Source organism: Borostomias antarcticus (assembly GCF_949987555.1).
Source record: "Borostomias antarcticus genome assembly, chromosome: 8".
NCBI classification, from domain to species: Eukaryota; Metazoa; Chordata; class Actinopteri; order Stomiiformes; family Stomiidae; genus Borostomias; species Borostomias antarcticus.
This window is the reverse complement of record NC_140241.1, coordinates 2,156,086-2,173,585: the sequence shown is the minus strand read 5'-3', so window position 1 is coordinate 2,173,585 and position 17,500 is coordinate 2,156,086. Positions and strand designations below refer to the sequence as shown.

At 47.0% G+C, this 17,500-nt stretch overlaps 2 protein-coding genes across 6 annotated transcripts in view; both read right to left on the bottom strand.

Moving 5' to 3' along the window:
- Positions 1–13,544, bottom strand: part of LOC311312365 (uncharacterized protein) — a gene marked incomplete at both ends in the record, with an annotated part of 33,528 nt that extends 19,984 nt beyond the window's left edge. For 4 of the 5 annotated variants that reach the window (XM_084442294.1, XM_084442296.1, XM_084442295.1 and 1 more), the window contains 2 exons: positions 11,801–11,926; positions 13,431–13,544. In XM_084442294.1, coding sequence (XP_084298420.1) covers positions 11,801–11,926; positions 13,431–13,544 — 240 coding nt within the window. Of the gene's footprint in view, positions 1–6,298; positions 7,021–11,800; positions 11,927–13,430 lie in introns of those variants that run through there. The other variant, XM_084442298.1, reaches the window with a different exon arrangement.
- A 1,565-nt stretch (positions 13,545–15,109) lies between these two features.
- Positions 15,110–17,500, bottom strand: part of LOC311312132 (annexin A2-like) — a gene marked incomplete at both ends in the record, with an annotated part of 5,395 nt that continues 3,004 nt past the window's right edge. The window contains 4 exons of the mRNA XM_084442003.1: positions 15,110–15,172; positions 16,524–16,634; positions 16,764–16,822; positions 17,328–17,423. Of these exons, the coding sequence (XP_084298129.1) occupies positions 15,110–15,172; positions 16,524–16,634; positions 16,764–16,822; positions 17,328–17,423 (329 nt within the window). The remainder of the gene's footprint in view (positions 15,173–16,523; positions 16,635–16,763; positions 16,823–17,327; positions 17,424–17,500) is intronic.

Here is a 17,500-nt window from a genome sequence, read left to right as displayed (position 1 = left end):
GTCGGAGACGCCAATAGACGCTAGACCTGAATGGTACCTCCTCACAGCGGGCTCAAGATGAGCATGCCTCAGCAAGAGATAGAGGGAGGGAGAGAGAGAGAGACATAGGGAGAGAGAGAGAGACAAAGGGAGAGAGAGACAGAGGGAGAGAGAGAGAGAGAGAGAGAGAGAGAGAGAGAGAGACATAGGGGGAGAGAGAGAGACAGAGGGAGAGAGAGAGAGACAAAGGGAGAGAGAGAGAGAGAGAGACAGAGGGAGAGAGAGGAGAGATCCCTCACTTTTCCCTCTTCGTGTCCTGGAGGTCCAAGCAGCAGCAGGCTGCGTTCCGAATCGCATACTTCTACTTCTTACTACAGCTGCCCTTAGAAAGTACGTACTTTGCAAGCGGTAGGCATCCAATTGGGACATACTACCATGTCATAACATTGCGCCTTGAAATTTGCCCACATCCGTCGCTGTCCATAACGCGACATTCGTCTACAGCTGTCACGACTCGCACATGTGACGCACATTTCCGCTGCGCACAGGATTGTGGGTCAGAATAGCCAGAAAAGCCTGCTGGCTTGCATACTGCAAAATACGACCGGATGTAGTGGGACATCCTGGTATTTTTGCCATACTGCATGTGGCATACTATGTATTGGGACATACTACATCCTGTTTTGGCATAATATATAGTAGGGTAGTATGCGATTCGGAACGCAGCCCCTGTCTAATGTCGTCTACCCATCATGCACCAACTGACATCCAGAACAAATTCATAGTGTGAAAAACCTACTGGCAATAAAACAGATTCTGGCTTTGGACAGCCAGTCAAATGAATGAGCTACAGTAAGCACTGTACGAGCCCAGTCCTTGGGTCTTAATTGTTTTCCGTAATCACTAATCGCTGACCATCAGCTTCGTCTGGATAAGACCAAGAGACTGGTGTGAGCAGCAGGAGAGAACTTCCTTACAACTAGACACCACCATGTTCTATGTTTGTGCTTTGAACGTTGTAATTGGTCCATTCTTTGGGGGGGATTTGACTGACAGTTCTATGGTTCAGTTGGCTTCACTGCTACGGGAGCTGTAGTGCCAATACTAGAAAGCTGTGCCATCTCACTCAGAACCACACGTTCTCAGGATGAAAGGGAAATGGACAAAGCAGCTCTGGCTTTAGACAAGAGCGTCAGCGGAATGACCGTGGAAGTCGAACATGGCGGCCGAACTCAGGGCTGAAAAGGAAAACATGGCGGCCTTGCCAAGAAAGCGGTATGGTGGGATTCGGTGGAAGGGAAAGCAAAGCAACGAACCACCGCATTTGAACTGCATAATACTAACACACACACACACACACACACACACACACACACACACACACACACACACACACACACACACACACACACACACACACACACACACACACACACACACACACACACACACACACACACACACACACACACACACACACACACACACACAGCGAACAAAGGCGACCTGCTGCGGGGGCCTGGAAGAACTTTGCGGCACAGATTGCAGACCGTTGCCATAGCGCCGGGGTGTCTGACTGCGTCCGCGAGCAACCGCCCGCACGCCAACACGGGCCATCGCCATAACGACATGCACAACGGTTCCCCTTAAAAAGACAAGCCTACTCACACACACACCCTAGAACAGATGTAGCCGTTTCCTTAGCTAGCTTAGTTACTACATTTCCTGTGTTTCACAATGTCCGGGGTGGCAAAGAGCTGATGTGTGAATACGTGTGCGTTTAGCAATTTTTAATGTAATTTAAAGATGTGTGTGTGTGTGTGTGTGCGTGTGTGTGCGTTAGTGTTGTCAAAAATATCGATTTTTCGATTCATATCGATTCTGAATATTTAAAACAGTTTCAATACTAATTTCTCGCAATATCGATATTTTCCACACTATCGATACCAGCTGGCTTTCTCGCTCTGTCTTCTCTCCTACAGCGAGTTGTTGACACACAGGCACACACGCTGCTGCTTTGCACACATGGCCCCGGCCCCGCCCCCTCCCCCTCACAGACCTGTCTGGTCAACAAATCCTCTCACTCGCTCCGAAGATGGCAAGTGCAGAGCCTCCGCGACTCGTGGATAAAGAAAACAGCAGAAGTGCTGTTTGGAAGTACTTCGGGTTTGAAGCAAATGACGAAGGAAAAGCTAAAGATGTCACAAAGCCCATTTGCAAGCGTTGTTCCAGAGTAGTGCCAACGAAAGGTGCAAACACAACAAATTTAGCAAAACACCTGAAGGACCGACACGCGGATCTCTATAAAGAATTTAGAGAGGTTGGTGACAGCTCCACTTTCAACATCACTGAAACATTAAACAAAATGGCCCAGTAAACTATTAACTTTAGTTTAATACATGAACTCTAGTTTAATACATCCATGAGCTTGCTATCGAAACGCCGCATTGACTTTGTGTGTGGGGGGGGGGGCGGTAGATAAGATAGCTAACGTGAAGCTAAGCTAGGCTAGCTAAGCTAGCTAGCTAATCCCCCTCAAAGCTATCCAGCAATGGGCCAAAGCAGTCAATGTGGCGTCTGAATAGCTGAGGGGAATTAGCTAGCTAGCTACTAGCTAGCTCATGGATGTAAACTAGAGCTAGTTAGCTTAGCTCCGAGAATGGCTGTTGGGCTAACAGGACAACACCAGCTATCAAGCCTGAGTTAATGGTCAGTAAATCAACTTAGATGCTGTTATGCTTAACACACAGTACTATTAACTTTACTTAATTTCTAAGATTAGATTAGATAATTGAGTTATTTTTAAAGGTCGGATCTAAAGAGAAACCAAGATTTTTTAAAAGTGTGATATTTCTCTTCTCTATAGTACCAGAGAGAAGCTGAGGAGAATCGACCAGCAACAAAAGCGACACACACACAGCCTACCCTACTAGCTGTATTTGAACAACAAAGAAAGTGATGCAAAATCAAATGAAACAAAGAAACTGAACAGGGCTGTAGCAGAGTACATATGCATGGATCAGGTCCCCGTGTATACTGTTGAGAAACCTGGGTTCAGACAACTTCTTGGACAGTTAAATAACAAGTATGCCCTTCCTTCACGGAATCATTTCATGTACACTGAAATCCCCGCCCTATACAATGAAACAAAAGATAAAATCATGGAGAGCCTTGGGGGAAAACCCTTCTTTTCATGCACCACTGACCTGTGGACCAGCAGGGCCACATCCACATTCATGGCAGTAACTCTGCAGTTTATAACAGAATCCTGGGACATGCAGAGCTGGTGTTTGGGCTGTGTTGGGCTGCACTCAGAGCACACAGGGGACAGCTTGAGGGAGGCGTTGGAGGAGATGGTACATGAAACATGGGAGCTGGACATGTCAAATATGGCTGGCATCACCACTGATAATGCCTCAAATAACAAGAAAGCATTTCAGCAGGACTTCACATGGGTCCCCTGCTTTGGGCACAACCTACACCTAGCCATTAGCAAGGGCCTGGATGTAGACCGTGTGTCTGGAGCGCTGTTGAGGCTGAGGAAGACAGTGTCTGCTTTCAGCAGGTCAAAAAATCGAAAATGTTATGCCCTCAATGTTGTCAATTTCTCCCCGTGGTATCGAAAATGGTATCGAGTATCGATACTTTTCAAGGTATCGTATCGAAGTTAGAAATTCCAGTATCGTGACAACACTAGTGTGCGTAGCCTACTTCTGAGAGGAACTTGAAGTTAACTTGCGTCTACCTGCAAATTCCTTCATGATGCAGATGTCGTCAGACTAGGCAGGAAAATACAAAAAAATCTGACATGCTAGACTTTAGACGCCAAATCCCTGATCTTCGATTGTCACATTACAAGGCTTTTCGTCGTTCATAATCAGGCCCAAGGCAGGACACCATCAGCGACAACAAATCGGCCCAAAAATCAGGCTAAATTAATGTAGTCTGTACAAGCCATAAGGGGGTATATACACAGAGCTCTAGTTTTATTGAGTCTTCCATCAGCCTAGCCGTGTAGATAAGAGCCATGAAGGCCACTCTCTCTCTGATTCACAAACGGATGAAAAAACAACACCGTAAGCAACGCTGCTCCAAGAAAGCTCCTAACCCAGGGACAGAGCTCCTAGCCCAGGGACAGAGAGCTCCTAGCCCAGGGACCGACTGCTCCTAGACCAGGGACAGACTGCTCCTAGACCAGGGACAGACTGCTCCTAGACCAGGGACAGACTGCTCCTAGACCAGGGACAGACTGCTCCTAGACCAGGGACAGACTGCTCCTAGACCAGGGACAGACTGCTCCTAGCCCAGGGACAGACTGCTCCTAGCCCAGGGACAGAGAGCTCCTAGCCCAGGGACAGAGAGCTCCTAGCCCAGGGACAGAGCGCTCCTAGCCCAGGGACAGAGAGCTCCTAGCCCAGGGACAGAGCTCCTAGCCCAGGGACAGACCTCCTAGCCCAGGGACAGAGAGCTCCTAGCCCAGGGACAGAGAGCTCCTAGCCCAGGGACAGAGCTCCTAGCCCAGGGACAGAGCTCCTAGCCCAGGGACAAAGCTCCTAGTCCAGGGACAGAGCTCCTAGCCCAGGGACAGAGCTCCTAGCCCAGGGACAAAGCTCCTAGTCCAGGGACAGAGCTCCTAGCCCAGGGACAGAGCTCCTAGCCCAGGGACAAAGCTCCTAGTCCAGGGACAGAGCTCCTAGCCCAGGGACAGAGCTCCTAGCCCAGGGACAGAGCTCCTAGCCCAGGGACAGAGCTCCTAGCCCAGGGACAGAGCTCCTAGCCCAGGGACAGAGCTCCTAGCCCAGGGACAGAGCTCCTAGCCCAGGGACAAAGCTCCTAGTCCAGGGACAGGGGCTCCTAGCCCATGGACAGAGAGCTCCTAGCCCAGGGACAGAGCTCCTAGCCCAGGGACAGAGCTCCTAGCCCAGGTTGCCATTTCCCAGTTGCCATTTCCATCAGCGGTGGGGCACGCTACTTCCTGTCTCACCACAGAGCATGACACTGCAGGAGCCGTGCGCCGTCAAGTCAACGTTTATTCATGCACGCCGTCACGCTTTCAATGAAGGCCTCAGCTAGACCCACAAGATGTCCGGCTTGAGACACTCTCATAACACACGGAGTCAGATACACGATTTAACCCCCAGAGACAATTACAAACTCTGGAATAGGCGTCTCCATCTGGTCTGCTGTGCTGTACAACTGAGAAATGTTAGTGCCCCTATACTAAGACACACTGCGTTGGCCAGCGCCCCTATCAGTGACAACATGCATGTCTTGCAGGTGTCTTATCATTAGAGTGAGAAGTCCTTAAGACCATAATGGACGTACAGATAGTCAGTAATGTCCATGGAGGTGCAAAAAAAGCACGTAAGCATGCAAAAAAGCACGAACCAGATCATTTAAACTGGGTCCGTCTGCTGGGCCAAAGACGTTGGCCATAAAGCAGCAATAAAGAGGGAGAAACATTTCGCACCGTGTGGAAAACAGGCGATAGGGCGTTAATAGCTCAGCTTGGAGAGGGCAGGGGGAATATAGCGAGTTTGAGAGCACAGTTTTGGGGCAAACATTTGAAACGAGCCGAAGAGAACTTGACAGGGGAGGATACTAGTTCGAAACTATTCAAAACATTTCCTCCCACGTCGTTTTTCATCCATTGAAACCCGACTTTCAAATTGAAACATACATAGTCTAGCTGACAACTTTTCAGAGTCACCGAAGGCATGAGTGAGTCAATGTCGAGTTGAACACTGCAGGAAGCTATAAGTATAACCTTAAGGCCTACTGCTACTATGCAAGCAAACAGATGTGCACTCGGGAGCCATGAGACATTAATAAGCCAACAAAGATAAAGGATATTAGGTCCCGGTGTGATTTGCCTTCAGCACTAGATTATGCTCTTAGTCACTTGTTTTAGAAAGAAGATGTACTTGTGAGTTCTGGCAAGTAGTAGTACATTGGCTCTTCCTACGTTAAATGCAATTATTGTTAGTCTATTATCTATTCGTCTATTATTATCTATTATTATTATTATTATTAATTAATAAGCCAACAAAGTTAAACGATATTAGGTCCCGGTGTCCCTGTCTAGTGATATCACCAGGGGATCCAGCAAAGACGGCCTAGGAAAACAGGTGAGCTAAAGGCCCCGGGCTGGAGAAGATGATAATGATGGATTCATCTACCTGTTCCTGATAATGATGGACATTCATACCTGTTCCCTGGAAGATGATAATGATGGATATATCTACCTGTTCCCTGGAAGATGATAATGATGGATATATCTACCTGTTCCCTGGAAGATGATAATGATGGTTATTCCTACCTGTTCCCTGGCCCTCTTCTCCTCCTCCACCTGTCTCTGCAGGACCTCCGCCCTCTCCTCGGCCTCGTCGGCCTGCTGTTGGAGAACTTTGATTTTTCTCTTCACCGCCTCGATGCTGTTGGATCCGGCCATTTTTCTTTTTTTAAAAGCAAGTTTAGCTCCAAACCTCTTAGAAATGTAAAGTGGTTTCTATCCGCGGAGAGAGAAGGACCGAGCAGGATGCAAGTGAGGAGGTTTCCCGGCAGGATGTTCCCCAAACCGACAGAGAGCAACGCCCCGGTTCCGAGTCCAGACTGGAACTCAAACTCACAACCCGGTTCAGCCTTTCCTTCTCTCGGTCTCTGACTCTGGGACAGATCACTTGTCAATTTGCAGTTGGATATTTCAGAAAACAAGATATACAACGTTTTCTTCCACCTAACTTAGTGGCCAGGTTGAATTAATGAACGTATGGAATCAACTGTAAAGCAAAGTCACGTTCACTGTTGAGATGCTAACTCGGCTAACGTTAGCTTCGCTCGAGCACAGGCTAACGAAGTAGCTTCAACTGTCCGAGGCGAATAAATGTGTGATTTCCTCTCAAAAAAGTTCGACAAGCAATAGTTTCCAGCACCTATGACAGACTACTAATAAATGCAGAACAAATGTGAGGTAAAATGAGGGGTGTCAGCCAGCGGTTGGTCTCTCTCTCTCTCTCCCTCATCTGGCGTCTCTCTTCCTTATTTCAGCACGCTTCCGGTCTGCTCCGCCCTGAACAGGAACTGACGTAGGTGTTGTGTTCCCGCCATCTGGGTGATTCGTGGCAGTTTATTCTTTTTTTTATTATTATTATTTTGTACTATTGTCATATTCTACTTTAGCAAAATGTATTAATCTCTATTCTACATTCATTTCTGTTGAGTACATGTCTGCAATGTTTGTATTTCAATAAAGTAAAGAAGTGGCAGTGCCACCTCCTTTAAAAAAAATTCAATTTTTTAAAACTAAAATAAGTAGGCCTACTACAAAATTGTTAACTTTACTTACTTAAAGGAGTAGTAAAGGGAAAATGCATGTTTAGCCCTGTTTTAAGGTTACTTATGATCATATACAATGGTTCAGATTAAAACGTTGACAAAACTAGCATTTTCGAGAAAGATGATAATTGCTCTAGGCTACCCCCGTTTTGGTCATACAACAAAAATTCAAAAACAAGTTAAACTCTCGATTTCAAAGACAAGAAGCTCACCGAGGGTGTAATTGGTGTCCGTTGGTGTTCTGACATCAAATTCGCCGCAAAGTATGAATCCTGTAGGGTTTTATTGATCATTTTATGAAATCCATTGACTTGTATTGACGCGACCGTTGTAGATGTGTAGATCAATCCGCAGAGGGGATTCAGGAAGCGGAACTACTTACGGTAGCTATTGTTATTGTTTATGTTGCTAGGCTACCTAGTTTGCGGAAGTTTACACACGTATGTGCTGCGACTAAATAGTTCTATGCTAAATATTTAAAAAAGCCTTTCCAGATGAACTAGAATCTTACTTTATGGTGAATTATATGTCAGAACGCCAACTAACACCTAGGTTAGTTTCTTGTCTTTGAAACGAGAGTTTTTGAATGATTTTTCAAGATGCCCATCCACATCCATTGTATGACCAAAATGGTGGTAGAGCAATTGTCAACTTTCTCGAAAATGCTAGTTTTGTCAACGTTTTGATCTGAACCATTGTATATGATCATAAGTAACCTTAAAACAGGGCTAAACATGCATTTTCCCTTTACTACCCCTTTAAAGTTAACTGGTTCAAAGTTTTATAGTATTTTTTATTATTCTTAAAATGTATTTTTAGTCGAAGGCCATTTTCATTCATGCCACATCTGAACACATATTCAATATCTATTTCCATCTCTAGCCTATTTTCTTTCAAAATGCCCTACTTGTAATTCAGGTCATTTTAATTCTGCTTTGTCACGGCAGACGGTGAACTGCCATGTGAGCTACCAGCGGCCGGCCTGCTGTCCTCACAGTGCCATCTGTTCAAGCTGGCTATGCTAGCGGACCGTTATCTACAGAGCAGGGAGGGAGTATTATTCACGTGCATCACTGACATGTAATGTCCTGGCTACCGGTCAAGTCTATGGGCTTGTGAATATGTTTTCAAGCCTAGCTCGCCTACTCACAGCAGGTAACATGATGTGATATGAGATCACTCAGTTTCTGTTCATTTTTTCATTGTAGATGATTATAATTGTGATTTAATGTAGGCTAATTTAGTAGGCCTATTAGAATGTGAATAGGCCTAAAGGTACCTCAAAAATCAACACAGTAGCCTAATCCATTCATGTTGGATTGTGCATGGACCTGTAATGTTCTTGTCTGTCCACTAGGTGTTGCTGTTATCACACATATGGAGCTTGGAGCGAGGAGATCTGAATTGCCTCACCAGGTCAGCTGAAGTAAAATATATTATCCCCCCATTTATACTTCAACATATTGTGACAGAGACTTTTATTTTGTAATATTATGTCATTAGCTATTGAAAACAATCCTACATAGAGCTGCGCTATATTGGACCAAACATATTTTATTATATATATTGAACGAAACACCTTGTGTTGGACCAAACATGTTGGAAATGTCTGGCAACTCCATTAGAAGAAAAAGTCATTTGTCACGGCAGATGGTAAACCCGATGGTTGGCTTGCTGTCCTTACATGATCCCAACTCCCAGTGTCCCAGGACAGCTTAATCTAACAAAAGGCCAATCGGTCTCTCAAATCCAGTCCCTAATACACAACAATGGAGCAGTTGGCCTTCCTAAACCCCAGCGTGGATTACAGTCGCTACTAGGGGTGTCTGTGACCTAGAGTTTATAGATGTAACCTCAACCAAATAAAACTCATGAGGTGAATGGGTGTGTAGCCACTAGATAGCTGGCCAGTCAGATAGACATACAGCCTAGATCAGCGTGACCCCCCAAACCATCTCTCTGTCAGACACGCCAAAGCTCAGAGCAGTGGGTGGTTAGTTGGTTGGTTGCGGGGAGGGATGGTGGACAGACATTTTCTCGGCAGTGTCCGGCTGTGACTCACAAGCCGGGACGTGTTAAGACTTCTCTACAGCATGTGTAGATCTCATGTGTAGATCTCTCCACCTAAATGGGTCTTCCCTAAGCGGCACCGTGTTGCAGCTCCCTCAAGGCTAGGAAGGGAACTCTGGGACATCCAGCTGGCTTATCTCTCCTTCGCCACTAGAGGCAGCGCAAGCCGATCGTAGACGTTTTGTTCTGTTCATCCCCTCTGAGGAACCTAGATCCTCTCACGTCTCCCGCCCTCAACTCAGCGCACCAAACTTCCCCTTATTTTAACTAAAGTTAAAGAAAATCTTTTATGGCAAAGGACTTTTTCTTATGAGTTTTGTACTTGTTTGACTGACGAGCTGCATATTATCTTAGCCTCTGTCTCTTAATAGAGCCATATGTAGGCCTAATAATAGGAGCGAGGTCAGTATTCCACATACTCTACCATTCTCAGTGTGTCTGACCCATGTGGTATGGCCCAGCTGAAGGGGGTTACACCTTGTTCTCTGTGACGGTGTCTCTGTGAATGTCCCCCCCCCCCCTCCTTACCCCCATCCTGGGGCTCTGCTGTTTTAAACCCTGCTGGCATGTTGACATGGGAGAGGTCTTCGCCATAACAAGGCAAACTATTACTGTGACAGGTGGACCGGCTATATTAGAGGGGGACTGCCCTTGACCGCGCCGTTGACTCTCGGTCACAGCGGCTCTGACAATGAAAGGAAGGAGAGAAAGAACAGGAAGCAGAGAACTGTTGGAAAAGGAGGGCGGAAGGTTTTGAGACGAGCACCCAATGAGACGACCATACAACCAAAGACATGTTACTGAACGGGCCTACCAGGCCCAGGGGCCCAAGAGCTCAGGGGGCCCTTTGCATTTCTTGTTGCATAGTCAAGAGGCTTCGTCATTCATTCAATAACAGAGCCTCAAAAATCCTGCTGAAAAACTGAAGCAATAACCTTAACATTCACTTTGAAGACGTCACAAGAAAGAAACCATCATGGTACCTGTAGTTTTTAAGTGAGTGTTTATAGTACTTTAGAGGGGCTGAGTACTCCATGCAATATGGGCCCTTCAACTCTTTTGGGGAGAAATCCAAAAAGTAAGCCCCCCCCCTACACAGAGTTGAGGTCCCTCGAGTCAAAACCGAGCTGAATAAAGCTGCTTTTATTGTGAGTTTTCTCAAATCATCTGCAAATTGGGTGCCGTCTCGTTGGGCAAATTCAAAAATGTGATAAATTAAACGAGTGGGAGGGGCTTTACTGTACGTGTCTGGGCCCAGGGGCCAATCATTTCATAATCCGTCAATGCAGGACATTTAGGAAATGACCCGGCAGTACAGAAAGGTTAAAGGTCACGGTCTTTGCACCTCATTCCAGGAAGCCGTTGTTCCCCCCTGCCAGGCTCGACACGGATGCAACTGTCAGTAATCATGTTTGGCGGCGCTGCTGACACCATGAGACAGCCATTGTCAAAATAGACCATCGGATAATCTCTGGGCGGGGGGGGGGGGTCAGAACTGCCCCCCTCCCCCAACAGATGCCCCTGCTGAACCTCTACTGTACTTGACTGTGTGATTCTTGTATCAGGAATGCAGCCTGAGTCTCACCTGGGAGGGGAGGCAGGAAGAGAGGTGTTGGTAGAAAACTTATCAACACCCGGTTGGTGTTAAGTCTTCCTTTTTAAAGTGTATGCGATAATAGAGAGAGTGAGGAATGTTTAGAGGGAGGCTTCTGTGTGTGTGTGTGTGTGTGTGTGTGTGTGTGTGTGTGTGTGTGTGTGTGTGTGTGTGTGTGTGTGTGTGTGTGTGTGTGTGTGTGAACTCACCTGCATCCTTCTTGTCTGTCTGTCTGTCTGTGTGTGTGTGTGTGTGTGTGTGTGTGTGTGAACTCACCTGCATCCTTCTTGTCTGTCTGTCTGTCTGTGTGTGTGTGTGTGTGTGTGTGTGTGTGTGTGTGTGTGTGTGTGTGTGTGTGTGTGAACTCACCTGCATCCTTATTGTCTGTGTGTGTGTGTGTGTGTGTGTGTGTGTGTGTGTGAACTCACCTGCATCCTTCTTGTCTGTGTGTATGTGTGTGTGTGTGTGTGTGAACTCACATCTGCAACCTTCTTGTGTGTGTGTGTGTGTGTGTGTGTGTGTGTGTGTGTGTGAACTCACCTGCAGCCTTCTTGTCTGTGTGTGTGTGTGTGTGTGTGTGTGTGTGTGTGTGTGTGTGTGTGTGTGTGTGAACTCACATCTGCAGCCTTCTTGTCTGTGTGTGTGTGTGTGTGTGTGTGTGTGTGTGTGTGAACTCACATCTGCAGCCTTCTTGTCTGTGTGTGTGTGTGTGCGTGTGTGTCTGTGTTTGTGTGTGTGTGTGTGTGTGTGTGTGTGTGAACTCACATCTGCAGCCTTCTTGTCTGTGTGTGTGTGTGTGTGTGTGTGTGTGTGTGAACTCACGTCTGCAGCCTTCTTGTCGGCCACCTCCAGCTTCTCCTGGGCGTCCTTCAGGGCCTCAGAGTACTTATCCAGCTCATCCTCCGTCCCCTTCAGCTTCTTCTGCATCTGGATGATCTCATCCTCATGCTGCGGTTACCACAGAGGGAGAGAGAGAGAGAGAGGGAGAGAGAGGGGGAGAGAGGGAGGGAGAGAGAGAGAGAGAGAGAGAGGGGGAGAGAGAGAGAGAGAGAGAGAGAGATTGAAAGAGAAAGAAAGACAGTGGAAAGGCAAGATGGAAATGAAAGCGTTGTGACAGTGAGATCAAGTCAGTAGGAGGGGAAAAGAAGGTACTACTGTATACATAAGCAGACAGAGACTAAAGGAGAAATATTGACTGGGAAATGCCAGGATGTAGAGCTCTCTGATGAAGAGCCACCCTCTGGAAGGGAAGACGCGTCAGGAGAGAACAGCAGGGTAAGCGAATACGATCGGGATCCTTATTTTCAGTTATTGCATACTAATTGGCACTACAGAAATGGTTTTGCTTACAGAAGCACAGATTTTTAGGTTAGAATTTTATGTGAATGCTTTGGCTGAGGCGCGGGGCCCAGCTCTTAGCCTGGTGAGCTGAACACTAAGTTGAGCTGAACACTAAAGGCCTCCGACGAATCCCGGGGGTCTCTCCAGGGACAGCGTTGAGGGGGGTGAAGTTACGGCATCCGTGCTACGGGGGGTATTAATATCCCCAGGAACTCCAAGGCCCTCGCTGTTGTAAACCATTGTCTTTCTCTGCCTCTACTGTTCCTAAACCCCTGTTGGATTCCAGCCTGCGGTCCGGACAGCTGCCTGTCCAGGGGAAGAATGCCCCGGGCTTATTATAGCTTTACCGAGCGTTCCTGAACATGACCATGGCTGCCGGACCTGGATTTCACATCCCGTGGGTTCATGCGACTGTCAGTCCATTCTCCTTCCCATTCTGTCTGTTGAAGGCTCTGTGGCGTGATAGATTACGCTGAATAAAAGTTTTAAGTAAAACTAAAAAACTTTTTAGATTACATTGAATTTTTTTTTTTTTTTTTTTTTTTATCCTGCTATATTTTGGAAATGGTAACTAAATAGGTGACTGCTGCCATTTGGGCCCATTTTGAACTTGAACTTTGACCCCTAGGTCTCATTTATTGTGTTCTTGTCTAGTGGGGGATGGCAGCATCTCAGCAAGTATTCACCTGCTTGTGTTAGCATGTCACTGTGTGCTACAGAACAAGTCACACCAAGCTACTGTGCATGGTTAGCTTTGTGGAGTTAGCATCACTCGCTCCCTGTGCTATAGGCCAGGCTAGGTGTGGCCCCTTCACACACTCCCCGCGCTAGGATAGGTGTTGGTCCTCCCTGTGCTAGGCTAGGTGTTGGTCCTTCCCTGTGCTAGGCTAGGTGTTGGTCCTCCCTGTGCTATAGGCCAGGCAAGTGTGGCCCCTTCACCCTCCCCCTGTGGTAGGGTAGGTTAAGCTAGGTGTTAGCCCTCCCTGTGCTAAGCTAGGCTAGGTGTTGGCCCTCCCTGTGCTAAGCTAGGCTAGGTGTTGGCCCTCACTGTGCTAAGCTAGGCTAGGTGTTGGCCCTCCCTGTGCTAAGCTAGGCTAGGTGTTGGCCCCACCTGTTTGCTCTTCTCCTCAGCTGCCTTCTTGTCGACCTCAGATTGTTCGGCCTCTCCCAAAGCGTTCTCCTTATCCAGCTTCAGCATCAGCATCTTCTTCTTGATGGCCTCCATTTTGGCGGTGTTCGGTTGGGCTCGAGATACTAACAAATAAACGTGGAACACTTTCGGAAGCAAGGAGTTTGAAGAGGGGTGGCAGGGGCTGAGAGAGAGGGACCAAGCTCAGACTTTGAAAGGGTGAATGGTTTTATACTGTATGTGCGAGTAAGATTGGCCCCTCCCATCATGCTTGCTCCTCCCCTAATCTATATTAGGCTCCTCACCCAACTTTGGCATCTAAACCCATTATTCACCTACATGAGCCAACAGTCTCTCTTACTCTCTCACACACACACACACACACACACACACACACCTCCGACATGCTGTTCTCACACAACTGAGGGAACCGCAAACCAAAAAACCTCCCCTGAAGTCACTGTGGATAAAAGAAAAAGTCAAGAACAGCGTAAAATCATTGTCTGAGAAAGAAGACCAGCTGTGGGGAGAGACCGTCTGTGGTCACGGAGGCGGTATCTCTGACCGTGGACTAAGCACGCACTTTATTTCCGGGTGATATAGCTGTAGTGAACAAGCCAAAGTCATTCAATGTCAAAGCCTTCTCAACAGCTGGAAATCCCCCCCCCACACACACACACACACACACACACACACACACACACACACAGCTATCCATTACCTGCCTATTTATGATCCCTTTAACTCATGATGTTGACAATTATTTGTTTGGGAATAACTTCATGCCTTTTATACTTGTTACGTATTTGTTCTTTTCTTGACACAGGAGCATAGCAGCTCACCATCTACTGTAACTCATCTCAGAATAAATATCTCTGACTCAATTGCAATCCGCGCTCCCCTCTCCCCTAGACGTCACACACGCGTAGTATGTTCCTAACCAGGTAGGGGAGCATGTGGGGGGGGGGTGGGGGTATAGGGGAGCGTGTGGGTGAAGGAGGCAGGGGGGAGAGGGCTAGGGGGGTATGATTGATTGATTTTATTTATTTTTAAGACAGGGACAAGGTACAGTAGACATTTATGGGGGAGGGAGGCTGAGGGGGGGTGTATGGGGAGGGAGGCTGGGGGGGGGTGTAGGGGAGTATGGGGGGAGGGAGGCCGGAGGGGGAAGGTTTGGAAGAGGGAGGCTGGGGGTGTAGGGAGGCTGGCGGTGGGGTGTAGGGGAGTATGGAGGGAGGGAGGCTGGGGGGGGGGGGGGGGGGTATGGGGGAGGGAGGCCAGAGGGGGGGGGGGTTTGGGAGAGGGAGGCTGGGGGTGTAGGGGGGGGGGGTATGGGAGTATGGAGGGAGGGAGGCTAGGGGGGGGTATGGGGCTGAATGCCAGCTAGGAGACGCACAGAGAGTATTATTACATGACTCCTGGCTGTCATTGTCCCAGGATTAGAAGGAACAGAGAAAGAGATACAGTGGGATTTGACAACCCTGTCCATATCTCCCCCCCTACACACACACACACACACAAGAACATGGACTTTAACACAGATGCACACTTTTATTACGATAAACAACAAGCTAATGACGATGATATGCTGTGGACTAAACTAAAACTAGTGTTTCCTAACGTGAGTTCAATTCTGCTGGTCCTCAGTCTACAGGTCCAGTCTACAGGTCCTCTGATCGACACACGGCCAGGAGAGCTTGCTGCAGGTCACCTTTGTATTCTTTCTGTGTCCGAGAAGAAAGGGTGAAGAGAGAGAGGGGTGGAGAGAGAGAGAGGGTTGAGGGAGAGAAGGGTGGAGAGAGAAGTGGAGAGAGAGAGAAGGGATAGGGAGAGAGAGAGAGAAGGGTGGAGAGAGAGAGAAGAAGTACATTGAGAGTTTAACATGTTTTTGAATGATTTTTCACGGTGCCCACCCACATCCATTGTATGACCAAAACGGTGGTAGAGCAATTATCAGACTTTCTCAATAGTGCTAGTTTTGTCAATGTTTTGATCTGAACCATTGTATATGATCATAAGTAACCTTAAAACAGGGCTAAACATGCATTTTCCCTTTACTACTCCTTTAAGATTTTTAAGGTTTGACTCATTCAAATCTCAAAGCGATGTCATTCATGGTTTTTGAAATATTCAGTGTTCCTTGAAAACCATGCTCACCATTCAAAACCATGCTCCCCATTCAAACCATGCTCACCATTCAAACCATGCTCAACATTCAAACCATGCTCACCATTCAAACCATGCTCACCATTCAAACCATGCTCCCCATTCAAACCATGCTCCCCATTCAAACCATGCTCCCCATTCAAACCATGCTCCCCATTCAAACCATGCTCACCATTCAAACCATGCTCCCCATTCAAACCATGCTCCCCATTCAAACCATGCTCACCATTCAAACCATGCTCACCATTCAAACCATGCTCCCCATTCAAACCATGCTCCCCATTCAAACCATGCTCCCCATTCAAACCATGCTCCCCATTCAAACCATGCTCACCATTCAAACCATGCTCCCCATTCAAACGAATGGCGGAATGTTCAGAGCTCCATTCTAGTTGAGTTGCTTATTTCAAATTCCCGTTTTCTACTCCGACATTACAGTTTTTAAGCTACATGGACATATTGTATACCAAATTATGCAACTGGTTGCCAGGATTCCTATGGTGTAAATATCTAAGATGTGAATTTTTTAAAGATAGAGCTGCCTCAAGCTGGCCTTGCCTTCCCATTGAAATGAAAAATTAATTAATTTAATTAATTAATTAATTTAGTTGGGATTTGAATTTTGATCACCTGTGACACACAAGAGCAGACTCTTTTAAAGGTACAGACACCCTTTTATGGCTACTGGTAGCATTTATATTCCTACCTTCCTTCGTTCCCTACTTTCTTTGCAATGCCACGTAAACAGGAAGTGAGGTCTAATTGCTTAACGCATCATCCCTTTGACATTCTACAGTACTTAATATGCATGCTGCCTAAGGGTCAATGGGCACAATTTAACATGGCGGTGTGTGTGTGTGTGGGTGTGTGTGTGTGTGCGTGTGTGTGTGTGTGTGTGTAGAAGTCTACCTGTAGTGTAGAGTAAAGGGAATTGTTGGTCAGTCTGCGGTACTCTTTCCTCACACTGAGGAGGTCTTCCTCACTCTGACTGATGAGGATCCACTGCATCACACGACCTTTCTACACACACACACACACACACACACACACACACACACGCACACACACCATGCCTAGTATGAACAAGGACAATCAAATACACACCAGGGGACTAATGTCATTGCCGGTCGTTACATAGCATGAACAGACCTTAATGTTGCTGTGTAGCCTCTGGGCCAGGTATGCAGGAACACTCTGGATGCAGCGAACTACACACACACACACACACACACACACACACACACACACACACACAGACACACACACACACACACACACCAAAAACGTGTTTTCAATCTTTCTGGAAAGATGCTTAAGCATAAAAGAGAACAAAAAGAAGAAGAAAAAAAACGGGAAAAAAAAACTAAAGTCAGATAATTGCTCAGGGTCATCTTCAGCTGTCTTTTGTATTATTACTGTACTTATCTAAACAGGGGAGCCAAGTCAATCAATCAATCAAAGCTTTATTTGTATAGCGCATTTTAAACCCAGAGGCAACACAATGCGCTTTACAGAGAACAAGGGAGGAGGGCATACGACTCACCCCTACATATTCCAGAGGGAAGCAAAAAAACAGTAATCACCCGGTCAACTGACCGGTTACTCACGTCGTTATGATGAACTAACCGTGTGCTCCGCTCTATTTTGATAGATAATAGAAACACTTAAGCATCGAGCGATTGTCCTCTTGTGTCTTAATAACCTGCGTCTTACCTAGGATCCGAAAGCCAATTCTCACATCCCCAGAGAAGTGAGTTTGCACCGTTTTATCCACCGGTTCCTTCCTGAGACCCTCCAGCCTGGAGAACACTGAGAGAGAGAGAGGTTCCTAAGAGAACCACCACCCTGGAGAACACTGACAGAGAGAGACGTTCTTAAGAGAACCA